Consider the following 20,889-nt stretch of genomic DNA (forward strand, 5'->3'; position numbering starts at 1 on the left):
TAATACACCACAATATTGGGTATACGTGGTCAATTTTTTCAAGATTTAGACAAGTACTACAGCATAGTCCATAGAATATGCGTTCAAAATTTTCTACATTTATCTGTTATTGTTTATAGTTCGTAACGAGCAAAAAAAAACTGATCAAAAATATATATATTTTGTGGAGTGTTTGATCCTTCCTTGTGAGCGTTGGAAACGTTTTAACAAAATGAATATACCCCTCATGCTTCGGCGGTGGATATAAAATAACATGAAATATATAGAAAAACATAGGCTAGAGTTAATCAAGCGAGACTTCACTGAAAACCTTACACCCTTGTAATACATATGACAGTATGCATAATAATTTATTTAGTAGCAAAAGTATCCTTTCTCTTTCTCTCTCTCTTCTACAATAATCTCTATAAACATTAAAGAACCCTAGGAATAGATTTTTAATTATTTCTAATACATACTCACATGTCTGTAACCACGTTCAGTTTTCGTCAAGCTAGTCGCAGAAGTAAAGAAGAAGAAAAGCAGTCGTTGAAATCATATGTTAAACGCAATTGATGCTGGTTACTATGTTAAAAACGGGACAACTATGTTAAAAACGTGAATTCTGCATTAAAAACATGAACTCTGTGTTCAAGGCATCCTCTACGCTCTCCTTACTCTCCTGTATACTAAATGGTTCTAAATTTGATCTTCAGTCACGTCATTTGACTAACTTTCAGGAAAAATGACTTAAGCGAAATGGACAAGCAGTTAACGTGGCATCGAACCCTTTAAAGAGATAAACAACATATTGTTTGCCACCAAGTCACACAACTCGTTAACTCACTTGAAAGATGAACAATTAATGAATTCGTGCATCTTCTAAGTAACTAACTACATTACATTTTCCTAAAAAGTGAAGTGCTGCTCAGCAAGTACTTGACCAATCGATGACCCATCTTTACATTCATGTTACATAAAGGTTGCACTCAACGTGGGGTCCGTCGCATTGCAGTTGCATATTTTCCTTTCTATGCTTTACCTTTCTGTCTGGTGATATTAAATTTTTGAGATGTCGCCTCATAACTATTTCATCGCTAGTTTTCTTTGTAGAGTTATATGGCGATCTTCGTATAAATAATTTTTGGATTCATCTATACAGAAATATGTTATTTTTGAAAACTGATTCAACTCTGCTTGGAATTGCTGATTTGCTTTCCACAGCTTATCTTCCCCCATTTGTTCAGTGAAGAAATGAATCAAAATTTATATTTGGGATGACTGACATCCTTGGCATTGGACAAGTACTAACCGAAAGAGAATTTGGTGAATAACCCGCCTGAACTGATACTTCCCAGTCGAGTGCTTGCAACTTGCTTTCAAGCATTTTGATTAGCGACAACTACTAGTAAAAAGGATAAAGTAATCCGAAGTACCAACATACACAATGGTTAAATTCGATGATTTTGATCTTTCTCTACCCAAAATAACAGTTTTCCGTTTAAAATTACTGAGTTATTCAGCGTACGGCGACGGTAATCATGGAACATGCAACATCGTATTTTCATCATTCCTTACATTTTTGTTTTATTTGAGGAACTCTGCTGCCGAGACCCATCGAACTCTTTTAGAAACTTATGATGATACTACTCCGTCACATCACAATTGTCTAAAAGTGCTGATTTTGACAAAGAACGGTCTGGAAGAAAAAAAAGGTCCAAGACAATCAATTGAAAGACTTATTAGACGGAAATCCGGTTAAGTCTCCAAGAACGTTCAAATAGCTTAGCAGTTGATGAATCAATTCTGTCTTTACATGCAACTGGCGACGAAAAGTGGATCTACTACAGCAATCCCAAGTTCAAAAAGTCATGGATTAGGCCAGGGGAGCCATCTACATCGACACCGAAGCGGAATGTTCATAGTCAGAAAGTTTTGCTGTGCATATGATGGAATCAGTAAGGTGCCATCTGTTTGGTGCCATGTTGCTCAGGGCATCGCCAAACATAAACTCTACACATAGCACATGTTGAAGACTGACAGCCTGCTTACTTTTTACATCATCTACTTTTGCCTCTTTGCCAGTACACGGAACGCCAACTATCCATATTTATTCTCTTAAGAACAAGAGAACAAACACCAGAACAAATAGTGTTACTGTTATTAACGCATCGCTATTTTTACAAAGTTTTTGTATTTTTTATACATAAACACTTCTTTATAAATACATAAACAATAAAAATCTTTGGTATAAGCCTTTAGTCATATATATGTGTATGTATATAGTTAGATAAACCGTTCAGTAATGTAGACAACTAGTAAATATATTTAATTTATAGGTGGTTGTTGCTTATAGTATTCTTCTCATTTACATCGCAGCAGAAATAGTTATTTTGACAAATATAATGCAAGAAAATCAGGAAAAGATGATGCAAAGGGCAAGATAGTGGTTAAAAATAAAGAACAATAACAAAAAATCTGTGTAACAAACAATGAACCAGATACCAAATAGCATGAACTAAAAAATAAATAAAGAAAAAAAAAATAGATAAATAAAATCAAGCCCAATATCTTAAGAAGTTTTATTCTCTTTTGTTTCACTGTTTAACGCACATACTCTTGATAATTAAAAGCTAAATTAAATGAAACCTTTTTAATAAAGCAATTGAAATGAATTGTAGATGAATAAGAAAATTCAAAAAATATTAAACAGCTTCTTGTCAGCTGGGAGTCAGCGATCGCAATTTTATGCCAACGAATCGGTAGAGCACTCTTCATCGACAGTAATATATAAGCCCTCTTCCTCGTAGGCGGAATCGTGTTTAGCCAATATCCTTAACAGAGGACGCAATTTTAACCACCATTGACTTTTTGATATGCGGTGTCTTTTATTTAAAGGGGTAAGTGTTTTTTTAATTAGGAGACTTTTTAAAATTATAAAAACACTAAATCTTACTCGAAATTAGTTTCAGCTATTAAATCAGCTAAAGGTGTAAATTTATACTGACGTTTGATTATTCCCAATAGACAAGCGGATTCCTTATCGGTACAGTGTATACTGCCATCTGGTTGTAAGCTATTTTTAAATTGTTCAGTAAACCATTCAACACATTTGGCCGCCATTTTAGTGCCCATATTACGATCGAAAGGCGTTGGAGAGCCGCCCTGTTGCATATGACCTAGAAAATTCACATATATTTCAATTGTTTCTCCCGTGTTTACGTAAACTTTTCGTCATAAGCTTACCCAACACGTTCATACGACACGAAAATAAACCTTTGCCCTCCTCAGAGAATAATCGATGGATAAAATCGGTATTATAGTTGTCCGAAGCTTTTTCATTTCGTAATATTAAACCCCTCTGAACGCCCTCAGCCATTTTGGAAGCCATGTGATAGACATCCTGCTGTAAATCTTTAATCGAAAACTTTTCTTCAAAAATGTAAGCAGCATCGGCACCACCCGCTAAGCCAGCCATTGTGGCCAAGTATCCACAATACCCACCCATAGTCTCAATAACGAACACTCTTCGCTTGGTGCCCTGGGCAGATTGACGTATTCGATCGCAAATTTCCGTGATTTCATTTAGACCAGTATCACAACCCAGGGAAAATTCGGTGCCAGGCACATTATTCGATATGGTCGAAGGTATTACGGCCAAAGGTATACAAAATTCTGGATAAGTGCATCGTTGATCGGCAATTTGACCGCAAGCATGATAAGCTTCAAAACCGCCGATAATCAGCAGACCTTCAATTTTGAACTCTTTCAAACGAGCAGCTATATCACGAAATTTACATTCAGGCAGAGTGCGTTTGGTACCTAAGAAAGCACCACCTTGACAAACCCATCCAGTTACATCCGACCACCCCATCTCCTTGAAGTTGCCCGCTATCAAACCCTCAACTCCGTCATGTATGCCGTACACTTTATCGCCACGATAAATACAATTACGTACAAAACTGCGAACAGCCGCGTTCATACCGCAAGCTGGAGCACCGACATGCATAACAGCTAAACATCTGCTTTCGTCCTTTAATTAAAACAAGAAAGAAATCGCATATAAACTTAAGGTCAAATCTTTTAGTTGCTATCGTCGCTAGGTTGTCTCACTTGTCTTTTGACGTATGTACATTTCGTAAATACACAAACAATTTATTCTCAAAGACAGACAACCTTCCTGTATCAACCGTATTTCCTAAATTACACACCAGTTATGATATATGTGTACGTCGTTATAACTTATTACGAATGTATCGCAAAGCTTGATAAGAAGATTAGTATCTGAACAGCGTGATTAATATCAAGACAAACGAAACCACCTGTTTTGCATGGTATGGATAGTAAAACCAGAAGAATTTTCGATTGAATTTGAGGTTCAACCGAGAAGCTTGACAGAGCAGCGTAACGGCAACGGGAAAGATTTATAAATCCCCCGGTATAGCACATCTATTGAAATTCTGGACACCGATCTACTCTCGGTTAACGGCTTCTACGTGGATCATAATCCGATCAGGTGCCATAAGAAAACTAGTTTAAATACCAGTTTATGCAGGTTCTATAGAAGGATGAGTGGAATGTCCCATCACATCTTACATGAATTCAGGATCAGATAGCAGGTGTATGGCCAATGCTTTATAACGCCAAGTACAGTATGTTGCTCCGAACCGAGCAAGGCGACAAGAATTTAAGCTGGAAACCTGAGGGACTGGATGATTATAAAAGAGCTTTTTCTTCACCTTACGGATTATCTATATAACAATATCCGATCCTCACTTAAAATTTTTGAGTACTGTTATAACATTCGCCAACGTACCGTACGCACTGAAGAAACTATAAAACCTCTAAATGTTTACCAATTTGATAATAAAATTATCCAAAACTTACTGGATTTGTGCGCTCTGGTGGTTTCAAACGAGTCAACATTTTATAGGTTTGCAAATTGCGCTCAAATGAACGTCCGCGCAATTTTACCGCTAAATCCCAATCCTTATTATTCATAGCATTTTCTACAGCTTTTGTGCGTTCAACGCATTCCATTAAAGGTACTCGAACAGCTTGATTGCCATCTAGAGACACCACAACCGGAACCGAATCCGCCTTTGCTTCCATTAACGCTAAAACAGCTTCGGCCCCCATACGACAACCTAGGACGCGATCAAAAGCACTAGGATTACCGCCTCTTTGCACATGACCCAAGACAGTAATACGTGTATCCTGTTTTAATTTGTCCCAAACAACTTTTTTAACCATATCAGCCGTTATGGAACTACCGTCACGGTCAATCGCTCCTTCAGCAATAATTATGATGTTTAAACGTTGACCTGCATTACGTTCCTAGAGACGTGATGACCGATTTCGTAGAAGTGAAAAAGATGGAAAAAAATCTTCGTTTATTTTAAGGATGCAATTACTTCAACGCTAATTACATAAGCCAATGCTTTAAATTGAGAAATAATACAAAATAGAATGAAAAACCCAGATATTAACAATATGTAAATGAATTAAAAGATGATTCAATTAATTTAGATTTTAAGGTAAAACAGCAACCAAGTTATTTTACTGTTCCATTTTTTCGTTACTACAACGTAAGAAAAGTACAAAAGTTCCTATCTAATATGTTTAACGTATTAAGGCATACGAATCATTTTATTTCATATTTTACAGTGAAATTTCCAATGTTTTAATTTTTCTACCAAAAGCCGAAGAAGGAAGCCTCAGATACTGCATAAAGTACATATATTCTTGATCGGCATCAGATTCTAAACCTATTTAAACATGTCTATCTGTACGTCTGTCCGTCTTTGTATTCTCCGGATCGGAAGAATGCAACTCGAGAATTCAGATCGTCTTCAAATTTAGTACAAACACTGAAAGATCTTTTACTCAGGTTCGTATTGAAACTGAGCCAAATCGGTCAAAGGGAATGGCCGTAACACGACATAACCTCATACTCCTCTGTTTTCAAAAAAAAAAAGGTTTGTTTTTATGCTCTTTACTTATAAAACGCAATATATGCAGTAATAAAAAAGTAAGTAAAGCACGCATATTATCGATAAGTAGCAAAGAGTGTTGAATATGAAGTATTCGGTCGCAATTTTATATAATTTTCTTCTATATGAGCAGTAACTCTTAGGTAGATGTCAGAACTTCAAGTACATTTTCATAATAAATTCTTCCGAATACAACGTAAAGATTTAAAGGAATCTTTGAAAATATTTTTTGAAAAAAAATATTTTATTAGGTAAACAGATGTTTTGAAGTATCTAGAATAAGTGGAAACGAATTCATTACATGAAAGCAATTTTTTGTTTGCAATTTCCTCCTTTTTCTAGAAAAGATCACCTGCTTACTATGAGCACTTGCTGCGAAGCTTATGCCTAAGGTTTTACCTTTAAATTTTTAACTGCTCTTTTGTTCTGATAAAAGTCGACGAAAACTGTCTATGTTAGTGTACCTTTATCAAGAATCATTTTTGAGTAGATCTGATACTAAGGACAAATTCAAAAGCTTTTAAGGCTTCTGCTAAAAGTGGTAGTGGCACCGGCGATTACAATAGATCTTTTTAAGTCGATTGCCCACACAATTGATAATAATAACCTTCTCAAATATTATTTTGTTAGCTTCCCTAAGTAAACCTCAACTATTCATTTCAAAAATCAACAATGGAGCTCTATACAAAGCATATGAGAAAAAATGATTTGAAAAGGTATCAATCCCGTTTATTATATACAAGTCAAACGAATAAAAATCTTAACTTAAATATTATATTAGTTTACTTAATTAATAAATAAATTAATGAATGCTCTATGATATAAACAATGAGTGAAATGAATATTTTGATGAATATTTTGCAAAAGCGTAAACAGGGTCACTTAAATGAATTGATTCGAAAATTTCCCAACAAAAAATTTGCTAAATCTAAACTTAGGGAAAAGACCATAAGAAGCAAAGAAAAACTTGCAAAATTTACATTCAAATCTACGGGAGTAACGTAGAAAAAATCCTAATTAATATCAAATAATAGCATGATAATAATGATAGTACTCTACAATCATTCACTATAGCAAAGAAAAAAAAAAGAAATGAAACAGGATGACACCAGCAAACAATAATTGATGATCTTGGTACAGATGAAAAACTATTATTATTGTTAAAAAGTTACAGTTAATCAAGAAAACATTTAGTCAGAATACACAATACAGATACGATTGAATTTCTTTTTTAGTTTAATTTCTTGCCTGGATTAATTTTTGGCAAAGTTGTTCTGGCCAATCGTTTTTTGGAGGATATTCGGGTACAAAAATGTAATCAGCTTCACAACACAATCCAGCTACAACAGCCAAATAACTGAAATATAAGACAAACATTTACAAATACAGAAACGGCCCTTCACTTCTCAGGCCAACATAATAAAAGGGACGCAGGTAAGGATGTAGGGTCAACACGAATGGCAAAACAATTTCTTTTAAATTCTAATTCTCACAGTGTTGTATAGAAACTTATGCATACAGAAACAGTCGAAAGTGAATTTCAACTAATAGCAGCTGATTTAATTCGCGAGAGCTTAAAAATACACTTTTTTTACATAAATTTTTTGTTCTAACACGAACCCAAAAAAAAAAATTTTTTAATTCTAATTTTGTTGACAGTGTCTTACCAAAACTTGTACATCAAGAATTATATAAGCGACTTGGGAAACAAAAAAAAAAAAGAAAAAAAATACTAGCAACAGGCCTAATAAAAGCAAGCAACTAACTTAGGTCTTAATAATTTCGTTTGAATCAAATCCGACAGTTGTACGGAACATATCTGACGTATCTACTGATGATAGCATTGTTGATCCAGTTTGTAATAAACGTGCATTCTTGTTATCAAGTAGCGATGCATAGTTGGGAAATTGATTTTTATTCCTAATTTCAATTTCAGTTTGTATATGTTGTATGAACTTGTGGATCGATTTTTCATTGTACACTCATCTTAATTCGTTTTTTAATACCCATTATTAAAGGATGAGGGGTATTTTCATTTTGTCAAAACGTTTGCCATGCCTAGAAGGAAACATCAGATGCCACACAAAGCATATATATTCTTAATATTCAATATTCACGATTAGCATTAAATTTTTAATCAATTAAAGCACGTCCGTCGGTCCAATGTCTGTTAAAAACATTTCCTTGGAGACAAAAATAAAACTATAGACTTCGAATATTGGAAGTTCTTGCACGCAGGTTGATATTGAAAATGATAAATGTCTGTAGCCCACAGCACCACGTAAACTGAGAACATCTCTGCTTTACAGAAGATATAAAAAGTTGTTTTTGTCTAAAAATTTGCAAAGGAATTTGGAATTGAACTAAACTTTTCAAAGGGCATGCATATAACGCCCACAGACCTCTACGACAAAATGATTTCTTTTGAAAATAAAAGAAATCTGCATATTATAGGGCATGATAATACTTGTACTGTTACTTTTTTGTCATTTTTTAGGGTAAACGGTGACGGGTATAAAAGATTAGTATACGTATGCACAAACATTTATATATAATCGCATATGAACGCTTTACTCGGCAAAATAGATGAATTCCACTTCCTGATTTTTTTTAAATTTTAATGTCAAATCGCTTGATTGACTCCTAAATCCATACATTCAAAAGGAATTCTTTCATTAGTAAGTGTTCACAACAGAAAATGATAAAATCTTCTAAGCTATTGTATCAAAAATGATTTATTTCAGAACCCCGATTTCATACGTCAGAGTAAATCATAATGAAAATTGAATCCTTTTCATTAAAGATTTTGTGCTGCAAAGAAAATAGCAAAAAAAATTTTAAAACCCTTTGTAAAGTATTAATTAAAAATTAACATGGGAAAATCCTTTTTCACCGCCTTAAAGCTCCCAGTTTAAAAATATGCAAACAAACAATTACTTTGATTACTTTATTCTATACGTTGACTCTCGGAGTTACAAATGGGCATTCCTCTAAAAGTAAAATGAAAATATTCTTCTTTGCCGCTAAAGTCGGGATTAAACAATAAAAATAAATAAAAGAATAAATGATAATAATAGGTTAATTTTTCTCCTAAATAAGTCTCCGAGAAAGGGTACGTCTACAAAAAGAGCACTAATCTTTTCTTTTGGAACACGAAAATTCTTCACGGCTACTTATCTTCAATAATGTTTCACTTTAGGCACTCTGCAGGTAATCAATACTCTGAAGAAACCCAGGAACGGATCCCAGTGGCATTAGATATCCAATACAGTGCACTATGGTCCCAAATATCAATTTCTTTGGTCGAAAGTCAATGTCTTGACATTCACTACTTCTGTTTTTATTATTGGCAATATCTCCAAACTACTATTTAACGTCATACGACCGTCGAAGTCGACGAGTTGAAATTGCCTGATGTATTTGCAACCAACATTGCGTTCATTATTGTAGAGTGCTTATTTCCATTGTTTGACTTAGCAGAGAAGAACGCGTGTCAAAAATGAAGTTAACATGGGGAAAAAACGTGATACATAAATTTTATAATACAAAATGTATAAAACTTGAATGCTTTAAAAAATATAATCCCTTTGTCCAGAAACTTTTTAAATTTTGGAGGAAATTTCATTTTTTAAGTTTTTCCATGTTATAAAATTGTGTTTAAAATTGTTAAACTTATGGCCTAAAACAGAAATTAGTTTGGAGAGTGTAGTTTTGTTGTTTTTTTCCAGAAAACTTCTGTGTACAAAATTCAGCAATTTTTGATAATGAATTGAATCTAAGTTGAAGTAAAGTTTGATAGGAAATGTAATTTATAACTAAACTTTTTCTTTTTTTTGACAAATGTAATAATAAAAATAAAAATAAACTACACATCCAAAAGCAATGTTACGTTAATTTTTAATACTTTTGGCCAAGAAAAGTATTTGCAAACGTAGTGCGATGCTCACAGTATTTTTGATCTCTGCAATTTTTAATCAAAGTTTTGCTAATTGGATAAAAACAATAATAAATTTTGCTACGAATACACTTAAGAGTGATATTTCTCATTATACGTATTCCCGTACCCCCGATTCCCCGTATCAAAAGAACAAATCTAATCATTAAATGATATAACTTGCAAAAACTTAACCATTTTTTACAATCTCCAATCTTTACATCTATTTCATAGTTTAAGGGTATGGAATATAGATTTATTACACAGTCTTCATATACATTTATATATAAAAATTTATTTAAGTACATTTAAGCATTTTGTTATAACTAAAGTTTTTGATACGATTTTATATAATTGTTTTATGATTTCTTTAAGATCTTGGCATTCAATTGAATGCTTGCTTTTTTATTAGGGTTATGTTATTAAGGCAAGGCCAAATAATATCGTTGCAGTGGTCTATTTTGAGGATACATAAGATCAGAAAATAGGATGATATATGCATGGATTTTGAAAACATATATAACACGAATTATCTTGAGCAATTGAAGAGACCTCATCTATTAAATTAAAAATATAGTTGTGATCCTAATAAAACTATTAATGTAACTTTCGCTCTTTAAATGAAATTTTTTTCTTTCTTCGAGAAGTACCTCTAGCAGTACATAACGATGAGAAACAAAATGGGAAAGAAGTGAATTTTAAGAAAATTAATGCTTGCCTGTAGTAATTTTTCACATAGCCTGTCTGGCCAATCTTGTGGTGGTGGCGATTCTGGTAAAAAGACATAATCAGCCTCAGATACAATACCAGTAACTACGGATAAATAACTATTGGAATATTACTATAAGTAACTTATAAGAAATTTTTTGTATACTTATATATAATTTAAAGTATAACGCGTTTACTTATAGCTTACTTAAATTAATTTGAAGTTAAAGAAAAAAACTTACCCGCAATGACGCCCCATTACTTCCATAATGAATGTACGTTGGTGCGAGTAAGCAGTACTAACGATCGCATCAATTGCTTCTATGATACGATGTAAAGCAGAATCGGTGCCAATAGTCATGTCAGTACCACAGAAATCGTTATCAATTGAACCGACCTAAAAAAAGTTAATAAACCGAACGTGGTGATTATTAATTAATTTCATCTCAAGAAAAATCAAACATAATACCATGCCAACTATATGCAAGCTGCTATTTTTTTCCTTCTGCTCGGGAGTAATACTTCCCGTGGCTTCCAGTTCATTTAAAAGCGAGGGCCACTCTTGACGGAACAGATTGGCACCAGTCAGCGAGCCATCACCTCCAATTATGACCAGATTTGTAATACCATTTTCTATCAGATTATTAGCAGCTCTTAAACGACCAGAACGCTCCCGAAACTCAGAACATCTTGCTGAACCAATTACAGTTCCACCGCGATGGATTATAGATGAAACTGATGACCAATTAGCTTCCTCGATATTTTTTCCGCCATCAACCATACCCTGATAACCTTCACGTATAAAAAAGACCTGAAAAAAGGGAGATTTTTAAAATGATGATTTAAAGAAATCAAATAAATACTATGACAGCGAAGGACTTTGGAAAGACATTACTATGACGTGAACTATGCTGCAATATTCACTGGTACAAGAAGAGTTGAATTCATTCCTGAAAAAATTCGAATCGCAGAAAACACGTAGCGAACGCTTAACGGTAAAATTGCAGTAGCACGGTGTCACCGATAATCCTTCGTCACCCAAAAACCAAGAGCAAAACGGCAATCCTACTCTTCAAGTAAGCAAACAAAAGGCGAAAACATATCAATGTATGAATATTTACGGATTAAATGTAATTAAAATAATTTAATGAAGACGTGACTTTTTTTTTCAAATAAGTAAAATATATTATATATAACTTATGATATGCCAATCGCATAATTGTAAACAAACGTATTCAGACATATTCTCAGATGGTTGGAATTTCTATACAAATTATTGAGAATATATATGCTTATTCATTACTTCATTTGAGTACATTGAAGTGCTTTTAACGGGTAATGAGAGCACGATTTTTTCTTGCTAAGTGAAATCAAATTATCAGCTTTGGATAAAAGGCCTTATTTCCCATTACAATTTCAAGACGACTTATCATCACAGGAAAGGTATAGCTAATTAAAGGGAAAAAGGATCGAATCTATATAATAAATATCCTGAGAAAATTCCATACATAAATAAGGTAGAGTACACAAATATTATTCATAACTCAAGCATGACGCACAATATAATGCGGTAATAGACTAACATTTGTTGCAAATAGATTAATTTATTTCAATATTAATTGAGCGAAAATCTTAAAAAATGAGAAGGCACATGTTTTTACACTGATTTGGAATATCCATAAGGAAGCTTCAAGAACCCTATAACATATACATATTAGTAAGCGTATCGGTTTGTCCGTCCGCGTAATGTCTGCTGTAAACATTATATTGGCCGCCAAACGGAGCTCTCTGTTTAAATTTGGCAGAAATATTAGAGCCTTACTGAAAATAGGCCAAATCAGGCAAGTCACAGTAGCACGTAAACTAAGAGCGTCTTGCTTTTCTGAAACGAAAAAACAAATCTCGTTTTTGCTTACTACTAACAAGATGTAAGAGATAAAATTCTCAAAACTTCAACATGTATTCTATGGATGTTATACTAGGCGTAGAAAAATTGAAAAAATTGTCGACGCCAACCCCATATTATATCATAACAATATTTCATCCTTTTGTCTAAACCTTTTCAATAGCCAAAACCAATCTTCAAAAATCTCATATAGGTTTTAGTTTTTTGTCTAAACCTTTACAATGGCCAGAAACAATGTTTAAAAACCTTATATAGTATATATACATGCGAAATGCAACCAAACATCTGCCCACCTGTATAGCATAGGTGGCTAACATTATCCCGTTCGCAAAAATGAAGACAGCGAATTTGAAAAAAACTTTGAAAATGACCTAAACCACCCATGGGACAAGAGCCCAATCCGCCCTACAATGCAACATAGCGTGAGCAGACATTCCTTACCGCATTTTTGCTTATTACTCATGAACTGCAATGAACACGCACCATATAAATTTCCACTTTCTTCCGCAAGCAGAAAAAAGTTGGCGAACCCTACCCAACAATATGAAGTATAGAAGTCTAGCCGAATACAATTTTCTTACCCGTTCAAATTAGTTTTAGGAGAAAATCCAAGGTTGATACTATTCAAATATTTTCGAGTTTCAATTTTTCGAACTAGATCAATTTAATCTAATCTAGTTGAATTTACTGATCAGTCTTAGAACCAAATTTTTTTACTGGAGATTTTCTTAATAATTGTAAATTTAATTTGCGATGAACAATGATTGGAAAAGAGATTTTTCATGAAGTTTACCAAGATCTTAAGAAGGAGACGACGCGGAAATTATTTCTTATCTTTAATAGTTCTTATGAAACAGAAATGAACAAAATGATTGTTAACCAGTAAAAACAAGAGAGCAGAATAATTAATATTTAAGAGTGTAAACAAACCAGTGTGTAAATAAAGTCGAATTCCTAGTGCATATAGAGATATACGTTTGTTGAAATGTATACAAATATACCAAAATGTATGTATATCAAGTGCACAGAAAAGCATATAAAGCCGAATTATTCACAACTACAATAAAAAAGAATTATCTAAGAATCAATTTGAAGGAGCAAAAATTATATATAAAACAAATTAGAAGATTATTCAGGTCAAGTCCAATGTAACATAAATAAATCCGCATGAAGATTAATTCACTTACTTTACAACCTAAATATATGGCCATTCGAACACAAGCTCTAACGGCAGCATTCATTCCTTGAGAGTCCCCACCGCTTGTGAAAATGGCTAGACCTTTGTCCTTGTGAGAACCGCGTTCAATGAAGCGTTGCTTAAATTTTACCCCCTCCATCTTAAGAATTTGAGTCTAAATCAGAGTTTTGTGAAATGTTTAATTTGGCGACTCCTTATTACGTTTATAAAAGATATCTCCCTATTCTTACGTACACTTTTATAAATGCCTTTTTTTCAAATTATCGAAATTAATATTAAATTCAATTTTTTTTGTTAAATCCGCACAATTGACCGCCGTGATATCGAATGGGTGAATGTTGATGATGAAAAAAAAATTAGTGTCGGTGCGTAACGAAGATAACACACTAGAGAGCTAGAGAGAGTTGACATTTCAAGGTGACCTTCATTGATTTTATCAAGCGCTTCTGCAATTTCTAAAAGCGGCACAAAACGGAACGAAGAGACGCAGCGCATTTAAAAAAATGCTTCCTTTTGCGCCTTAATTTAACTTTTTATGTACTATTGCCGTTCTGCAAGCATGGTTTGCGTGATTTATTAGCGCGCTATTCCTGAAATTTTGGTTGGAAGTAGATTATTTCACTACTATCGTTTTTTGATTTATTGCTCTCTTTCTCTCACCGTCTTAATAATAACTAATTCGCTTAATTCTTATCACTGCACTTTCTTATGAAAGTTTATTAGTGGAACACATTTCAAAATTAAGAACTTCTTCGCATTTAGCTATAAATTACAATATCTTATAATTAAAACATAATTATAGCCATTTTATTCACTTTTTATTATATTGAATAATGTTTATTCCCTCGGCTGCTAATAGAGTTGCCAAATCATCAAAATTTATAAATCAAATTGCAAATCTGTAAAATTTTCAAATTTCATTTACCCCAGAATTGGAAATGCAAACGTGGCCATTTTGCGTCAGGGCCCGTATTTGTTTATTTAGATGAATTTAAATGGATGATAAAAAGACACAAAATCGGGGAGTCTGGAAATTTCAATTTGTTCATAATCATTGCTTTCAATGCATTAAACTTTAATTGTCAAACACGGACACCTAGGACAGCTTGATTTGTTTAAGGTCTTCAATCTTATCTGTTATAGAATTGCAAGAACCAAAATCATACTCTTCGCCTCATTAGCATATGCTTCTTACGCTTCCTGTCAAATTCTTAAAACTGCTTTAACTTACAAGGCTTTGTTCTTCTCTGTCTCTGTCGGTTCCACCAAAAACGGCTGATTTCCATATCCCTTCTTTTCTCGGTAAGTCAGTTGATCCTTTTCTCTTGCCTTTAATCTAGCACGAAACCTAAAAGTCGCCCGCCCCTCAAGGGGGTGAGGCTCTCAAACATGTTATCAAACGATGATGATTTCGAAAATTTTGTTCGAATCACGCATAGCAAGGGTTCATTTAAAAGAAAAATCACAGCCCAGAACGAAGGTCTCAAAAAGATCATCTCTGATAAGAACAATTCATCTGTAAAAGACTTGACTGAGGATGTCAATATCACCTTCTTAAAGTCCCCGATCGCTCCCTCTAGGAATAAGCCTCCCAATAAAGACAGCTCTGTGAACAGTAACAATAATCGTAGTCCCATAAAAGGAAAGAGCTCTGACCCAACTAGTCCAAATCGTTATAGTGACGACACGACCGGTGAGTGCTACGTATTCATTGAAGTATGCAACAATAACCTAGAGAAACCTTTTCGCCTTAACTCAGATTTATTTTTTTTCGAACACATCAAAGATCTCAAATTGGATGGTTTGATAAATATCAAAACCATCAGCAATGGCAAAGCCAAACTTGGTTTTGCCACTGCGGTTGATGCCAACAACTTTATAATAAACAATGATTTTGGTCCAAAGTCTTGCAAGGCCTACATCCCTAGAATTTTCACAGAAAAATTTGGAATCGTAAAAAAAATTCCACCTTCAATTAAGGGAGAGTACTTTCTCAACTCAGCTACCTCTGATATTGAAATCATTTCTGTTACAAGAATCCTCAGAAGAGACCCCGCAGACAGAGAAATGTTCATCCCAACAAACAGCCTAAAAATTGGTTTCAAGGGTATACTAATTCCCAAGAGTATAAAATTCAACTATTGCAATATTCCAGTTGACTACTTCATTCCTTCCGTCAGGCTCTGCTATAATTGCGGCCGATTTGGTCACATCGCCAAATTCTGCAAAAGTAAGGAAAGCAGATGCCTGAACTGTGGCAAGTCACCGGCCTGTCCTACGGACTCATGCCTCTCAATCAAATGTCTAGGTTGCGGGTCGCTGGACCACAACGTAACATTTCGAGAGTGTCCAAAAAGAAAGAAAGAGGAAAATTTAAAACAAATTTTAACCATCCAGAACTTATCTTTTAGAGAATACAAAGAGAAATTCTCTAACAACCCATACAATTTACTTGAAAACTATGACGTAAACTTCCCAGCAATGAAGGACAGCAATGCTCCTAACAATATCAGAGACCCTACTATTGATACAAATAATATTTTAATTAACAAAAACTTCAATGCAGTTTTAAAAAATAAAACAAGTATTCCCAAGTCCTTGCATAGAATGTCTCTCAAGACGCCCTCGACTTACAGTAACAAGTCGCAGGAGCCAAAAAAACCTACCCCACCCCCTGAAAAGCATACTTTCATCAATTACCATAAATCCGCTGAAATGGAGATAATTCTGGAAAAGATTTTCAGGATTCTCTCCATCTCTTCTCAAGAAGACATGCTTAAAACCATCCAAACAGAAATAAGTTCCCTTAAATCAAAATTTGATCTTTTAAAACAAGGTACATCTGGGTCGGCCCTATCATGTTCTAACATTTCTCATGACGTCCTTCCTAGAGTATAACATACAAAGCTTCAGGCGTAATGCCCATTCTCTTGATTTTTTCATAAATTCCAACCGAACTGATTTCGCCATCTTGAGTGAAATCTTTCTGTCCGATGAAAAAATTTCCGATCTCAAAATCTCAAATTACAACTCCGCTTATAAATGTAGAAGTGACGGCTATGGAGGTGTTGCCATCCTTGCCAGAAAAGGCATATCCTTCAAACAAATCCCATTTAAATCGACTGCTGACATAGTCTTTATCAAAACCTCTTGTCTAAAACCTAATATCGTCATTGCTGCTTGCTATTTCAAGCCCAACATCCCCATTAAATCTTTCCGGGATGACTTTAATCGTCTCTGTGATATGCTCAATAGTTTCCACAATGTCATAATTGCAGGAGATTTCAATGCAAGACACCCTTGCTTTGGTGACTCCGTGTCAAACAATAAAGGCAAAGCCTTGCAAGAAATCATCAAAGCTAGTAACTTCTATTGTCTGAATGATAATTCACCAACCTATTTTCACTCTACGACCAACAATTGTGGTAGCGTGTTGGATCTTACTTTCACTAACGCAACCCATCTCACATTCAAACGGGAGGTTAAAAAAGAAATTTTCCTGGGAAACAGCCACCACCTTCCTATTCTCTTTAATGCCACTTCTATTACCTCGTACAAGATAAATGACTTTATCTCGAGGAAAAAACTCCTAAATAATCTTATTCACGTATGTCTTGAGCCACAGGTCGAATCTATCCAGTGCTCATTTCAACAAGAAATAATTAACGCCAAATCCGACATCCAAATCTCGAATTCCTACTCACCAAAACCTTGGTGGAACGAGCTGCTCACTTCACAATTCCGTAGATTACAGGCTGCTAAACAAAAATTTTCCAAATACCCCAATATTTCTAATTTTGAAGAGTTCAAGTTATCACAAAAAGAATCGATTAGAAAAGCCAAAAGATGCCATCGAGCCCTCGTTATCGAAGAGCTATGCTCAAATAGCAATACAAAGCCATTCTGGAAATTTTTAAATGGTCATCGCACCACAAAAAAGAAATACAAGCACCCCTTTTGGGATGATCTCAACAACAAATCCTACCTTGAATGGCTGAAAGCTCAAGTTCCCTCGACATGTGGTCTCCAAACCTCCTTACTTAACTCTCGGATGGAAAACATCTCTCCATTCTCCCTTGATGAACTCGTGCACGTCCTTAAGTCGAAAAAGAAGTCCACAGCAGCAGGCCATGACGGAATCAAATATGAAATGATAAAGGTCCTTCCCATGCCAAGCCTTCTAACCCTGCTATCTGCTATAAATGAGCGCTGGATGACCAACTCGTTTCCCACCGTTTGGCGTACAATTAAAATAGTGCCCATTCCTAAACCCGGAAAAGATCTTGAAATATTCACTAACCTCAGACCCATATCCCTCTTGCCTGTTCTTCTAAAAATTACCAACCAAATGATTAAAGAAAGACTAACAAAATTCCTGAATCACTCACACCTTCTCCCGTCAAGGTCCTTTGCTTACCAAAAAAATATCTCCACTGGTATGTGCCTTAATGAAGTCCTTTTCACAATTGCAAATGAAAAAGCAAATGGGAACCAGGTAGTCATGCTTTGCTTAGACATTAATAAAGCTTACGACTGTGTAAACTTAGCGAAACTGGACCAAATTCTATCTGATTTTAAAATCCCGACACAAAATAGGCATTGGGTTCTCAGCTTTCTTTCCTCGAGAACTCTCGTATTAGATTCACATACAGTCGAAGTTTGTGGAGGCTTACCTCAAGGTAGCTGTCTCAGGCCAGTTCTCTTCAATTTATACACAGCCGGTTTACATCAATTACAGGACAATTCTACCCATTTATTTCAATATGCTGACGATTTCCTCATCATCTCTGCTGGAAAATCATTAATGGAAGCAGTCCGTAACCTCGACACTAAAGCCAATCTTTTTCACAAACTTTGTGCAGACTTAAATCTAACTTTCAACCCGGAAAAATCAAAAGTCATTCGCTTTGCTAAGGGTCCCAAAAAATTTTTTACATTACAATCAATGGTATAAAAATCAGTCCGTCTTCCTCTTTTAAATTTTTGGGCAGAATAATCAACTCAAGTTTAACCACGCATGAGCATTACAAGGATAGCCTCGAAAATTGCAACACAGGCTCAAATGTCATGAAACTTCTGACCAACATTCACACCGGACTCCCACCTAGGAAAGCATTAAACGTTTACAAATCTATTGTTAGATCCAAAATTGAATATCCCTACTCTACATCGTGTAACGCTCCTGCGTATACATTAAAAAAAATACAAACCTTTCAACACTCAATCCTAAGACGTTGTACCGGTTTGTCCCCCTCAACACCAACATCAATTTTACGTTCCATCTCTTATGAACTTCCCGTTGCCAAGAGAATTTATTTTGTAACTGCAAAAGAACTTCTCAAGGTAAAAATCTTCAAACCTGCCTTCTTTGACGAGGTCGCTTCCAGACACAATCATGTCATCAGTAGTTACTCTAACTGCTTCAAAAAATTCAGTAACATCTTCAATAAAGTTAACTCAATACCCTCCTGGAATAATATTATTCATGATAAATGCGTAGTTGAATTAAACTTACTTAATTCAATCACCAACTCAAAAAAAAATCGATCAGGGTCTTGTCTTCGAATCGCTTGTCTGCAAAAACTTAACCACTTCGTCGAAAATAACTTCAAAATATACGCAACGGATGGATCTATCAATTCGGACATCTGTAGTTTTTCAATTATTGAATACCCAAACTTACTTATAGGAAAATTTAAAGTTCTACAAGAACTATCATCCACTTTCATTGAACTTCTGGCCATCAGACAAGCAATCATCCACGCATCTGAAATTAAGCTGAAAAAATTTGTAGTTTTCTCTGACAGCAAATCTGCTCTAATTTTAATCAAGAACAAAGACCCATTGAATAAGTATGTCTTCGATATCTACAACCTTTTAAGAGACACAAGTATTGAAAAATGCCACATCATCTGGATCCCAGGTCACTGCGGTTTTAGTATCAATGAAAAAGCTGACTTCCATGCTCGTCAAGCTAGGTTCGATGGTACAGTTTTGTCCATAAACTACCCCCCCAGCGAAGCTTTTCTGCTAGTCAAAAAACTCATCATAAAAGAATGGAAAGATGAGTATCATGTTTTAGCTAGAGAAAAAAGTGACCGGCTGTTCTACAAAGTTTACCCTTTTTTGACACCCACGCTTCTACCTAAAGGAAAATTCACAACATGGGAATTTAAAGTTCTTCACCGTCTTATGAGTAATCACACCTACGACAAGGTTTATTTTAAAATGATCAAAGTCTCCTCCTCTGACATCTGTGAGGATTGCAATATTACTGAGTCTGCCGAGCACCTTATTTTTGAGTGCAGGAGGTTTGACATCCTTAGACAATCTTTCAGTATATTTAACCTGTATAACAATCTATATGAAATTTTTCGTGCTGTTAACTTTAGGCATTTGAAACTGACTGCCTTTATCAAATCAGCTGAGTTTTCATTCTAATTTTACATTTAGTATTTCTATTACAATCACGAATCGCCTACACTTTTTCTTTTATCGGCATTATTAGCCGGATCTTGACAGTACAGTACCAAGTACGGTGATTTATGGATTGACAGCGGAACAGAGCCTCTCATTGCGAACACTCTGCCACATCAGTCTACCTATGCTTAAATTTTTTTCATCAATCGCTCTCAACTTCGTTTCTGGATTATGGATCTAACATTAACTTAACTGGTCCAATCCATCTCTAAACAAACAAAAAAAAAAAAAAAAAAAAAAAAGAGCTATCTGAAACTTGTTGATCATTCAAACAGTTAAATACTATTTTTCATTCGTTCAATTCTGTCATATATCTGGCAATTAACTAACGCTATCTAAGTATATATAGTTATATAGTTTTTACGGTATGAACTGTTGTTTTACGTAAGTGTACCTTTTCTTCCGTTTATAGTTAAGAGAAATACCGTTTGAAGAAATGCGTGAAATTCTTTAAACTTGTATCCAAACGTTTATGACATCTTTTGGATAATTTTTACACATCGTTAAATTTCTTAAACAAAATTTAATTTATTTATCTTAAACAAAATATGTAAAATTATTATTTATCGACCTGTTTGGCATGTCGACTGCAGCACTTTAGCTGGTAAGATATTTGGAGATAATGTCCACATGCACGCTGAAGGTATTGAGGTTTGATTTGAGGTTTCCGCATGACGAGAACGAAGAATGC

The 20,889-nt window shown here is 34.6% G+C and overlaps 1 protein-coding gene across 3 annotated transcripts; it reads right to left on the reverse strand.

The window, feature by feature from the left end:
• Positions 1 to 2,547: 2,547 nt before the first annotated feature.
• On the reverse strand, positions 2,548 to 14,561 carry LOC119636155 (ATP-dependent 6-phosphofructokinase). 3 transcript variants are annotated; one of them, XM_038031339.1, is made up of 10 exons: positions 14,379 to 14,561; positions 13,953 to 14,308; positions 13,708 to 13,872; positions 11,084 to 11,425; positions 10,857 to 11,011; positions 10,625 to 10,733; positions 4,867 to 5,316; positions 3,226 to 4,012; positions 2,936 to 3,158; positions 2,548 to 2,864 (listed from the first exon to the last, which is right to left on the reverse strand). In XM_038031339.1, the coding sequence occupies exons 3-10, from the start codon at positions 13,855 to 13,857 to the stop codon at positions 2,726 to 2,728; spliced, it is 2,355 nt and encodes a 784-aa protein (XP_037887267.1). In that variant the 5' UTR covers positions 13,858 to 13,872; positions 13,953 to 14,308; positions 14,379 to 14,561; the 3' UTR covers positions 2,548 to 2,725. The 3 variants fall into 3 exon arrangements, with proteins under 3 accessions (XP_037887267.1, XP_037887266.1, XP_037887268.1); XM_038031338.1 differs by lacking the exon at positions 10,625 to 10,733 and adding an exon at positions 7,221 to 7,329 and having other exon boundaries at positions 13,708 to 14,308; XM_038031340.1 differs by lacking the exon at positions 14,379 to 14,561 and having other exon boundaries at positions 13,708 to 14,355.
• Between the last annotated feature and the right edge of the window lie 6,328 nt (positions 14,562 to 20,889).

Source organism: Glossina fuscipes, unplaced genomic scaffold (assembly GCF_014805625.2).
Source record: "Glossina fuscipes isolate IAEA_lab_2018 unplaced genomic scaffold, Yale_Gfus_2 28, whole genome shotgun sequence".
Classification (NCBI taxonomy): domain Eukaryota; kingdom Metazoa; phylum Arthropoda; class Insecta; order Diptera; family Glossinidae; genus Glossina; species Glossina fuscipes.

Coding starts and splice junctions, on each gene's coding strand:
- LOC119636155 (XM_038031339.1), bottom strand. CDS start 13,857: ATGGAGGGGGTAAAATTTAAGCAACGCTTCATTGAACGCGGTTCTCAC. Junction 11,426..13,707: donor CCATATATTTAGGTTGTAAA/GTAAGTGAATTA, acceptor CCCTTTTTTCAG/GTCTTTTTTATACGTGAAGG. Junction 11,012..11,083: donor GCTTGCATATAGTTGGCATG/GTATTATGTTTG, acceptor AACTTTTTTTAG/GTCGGTTCAATTGATAACGA.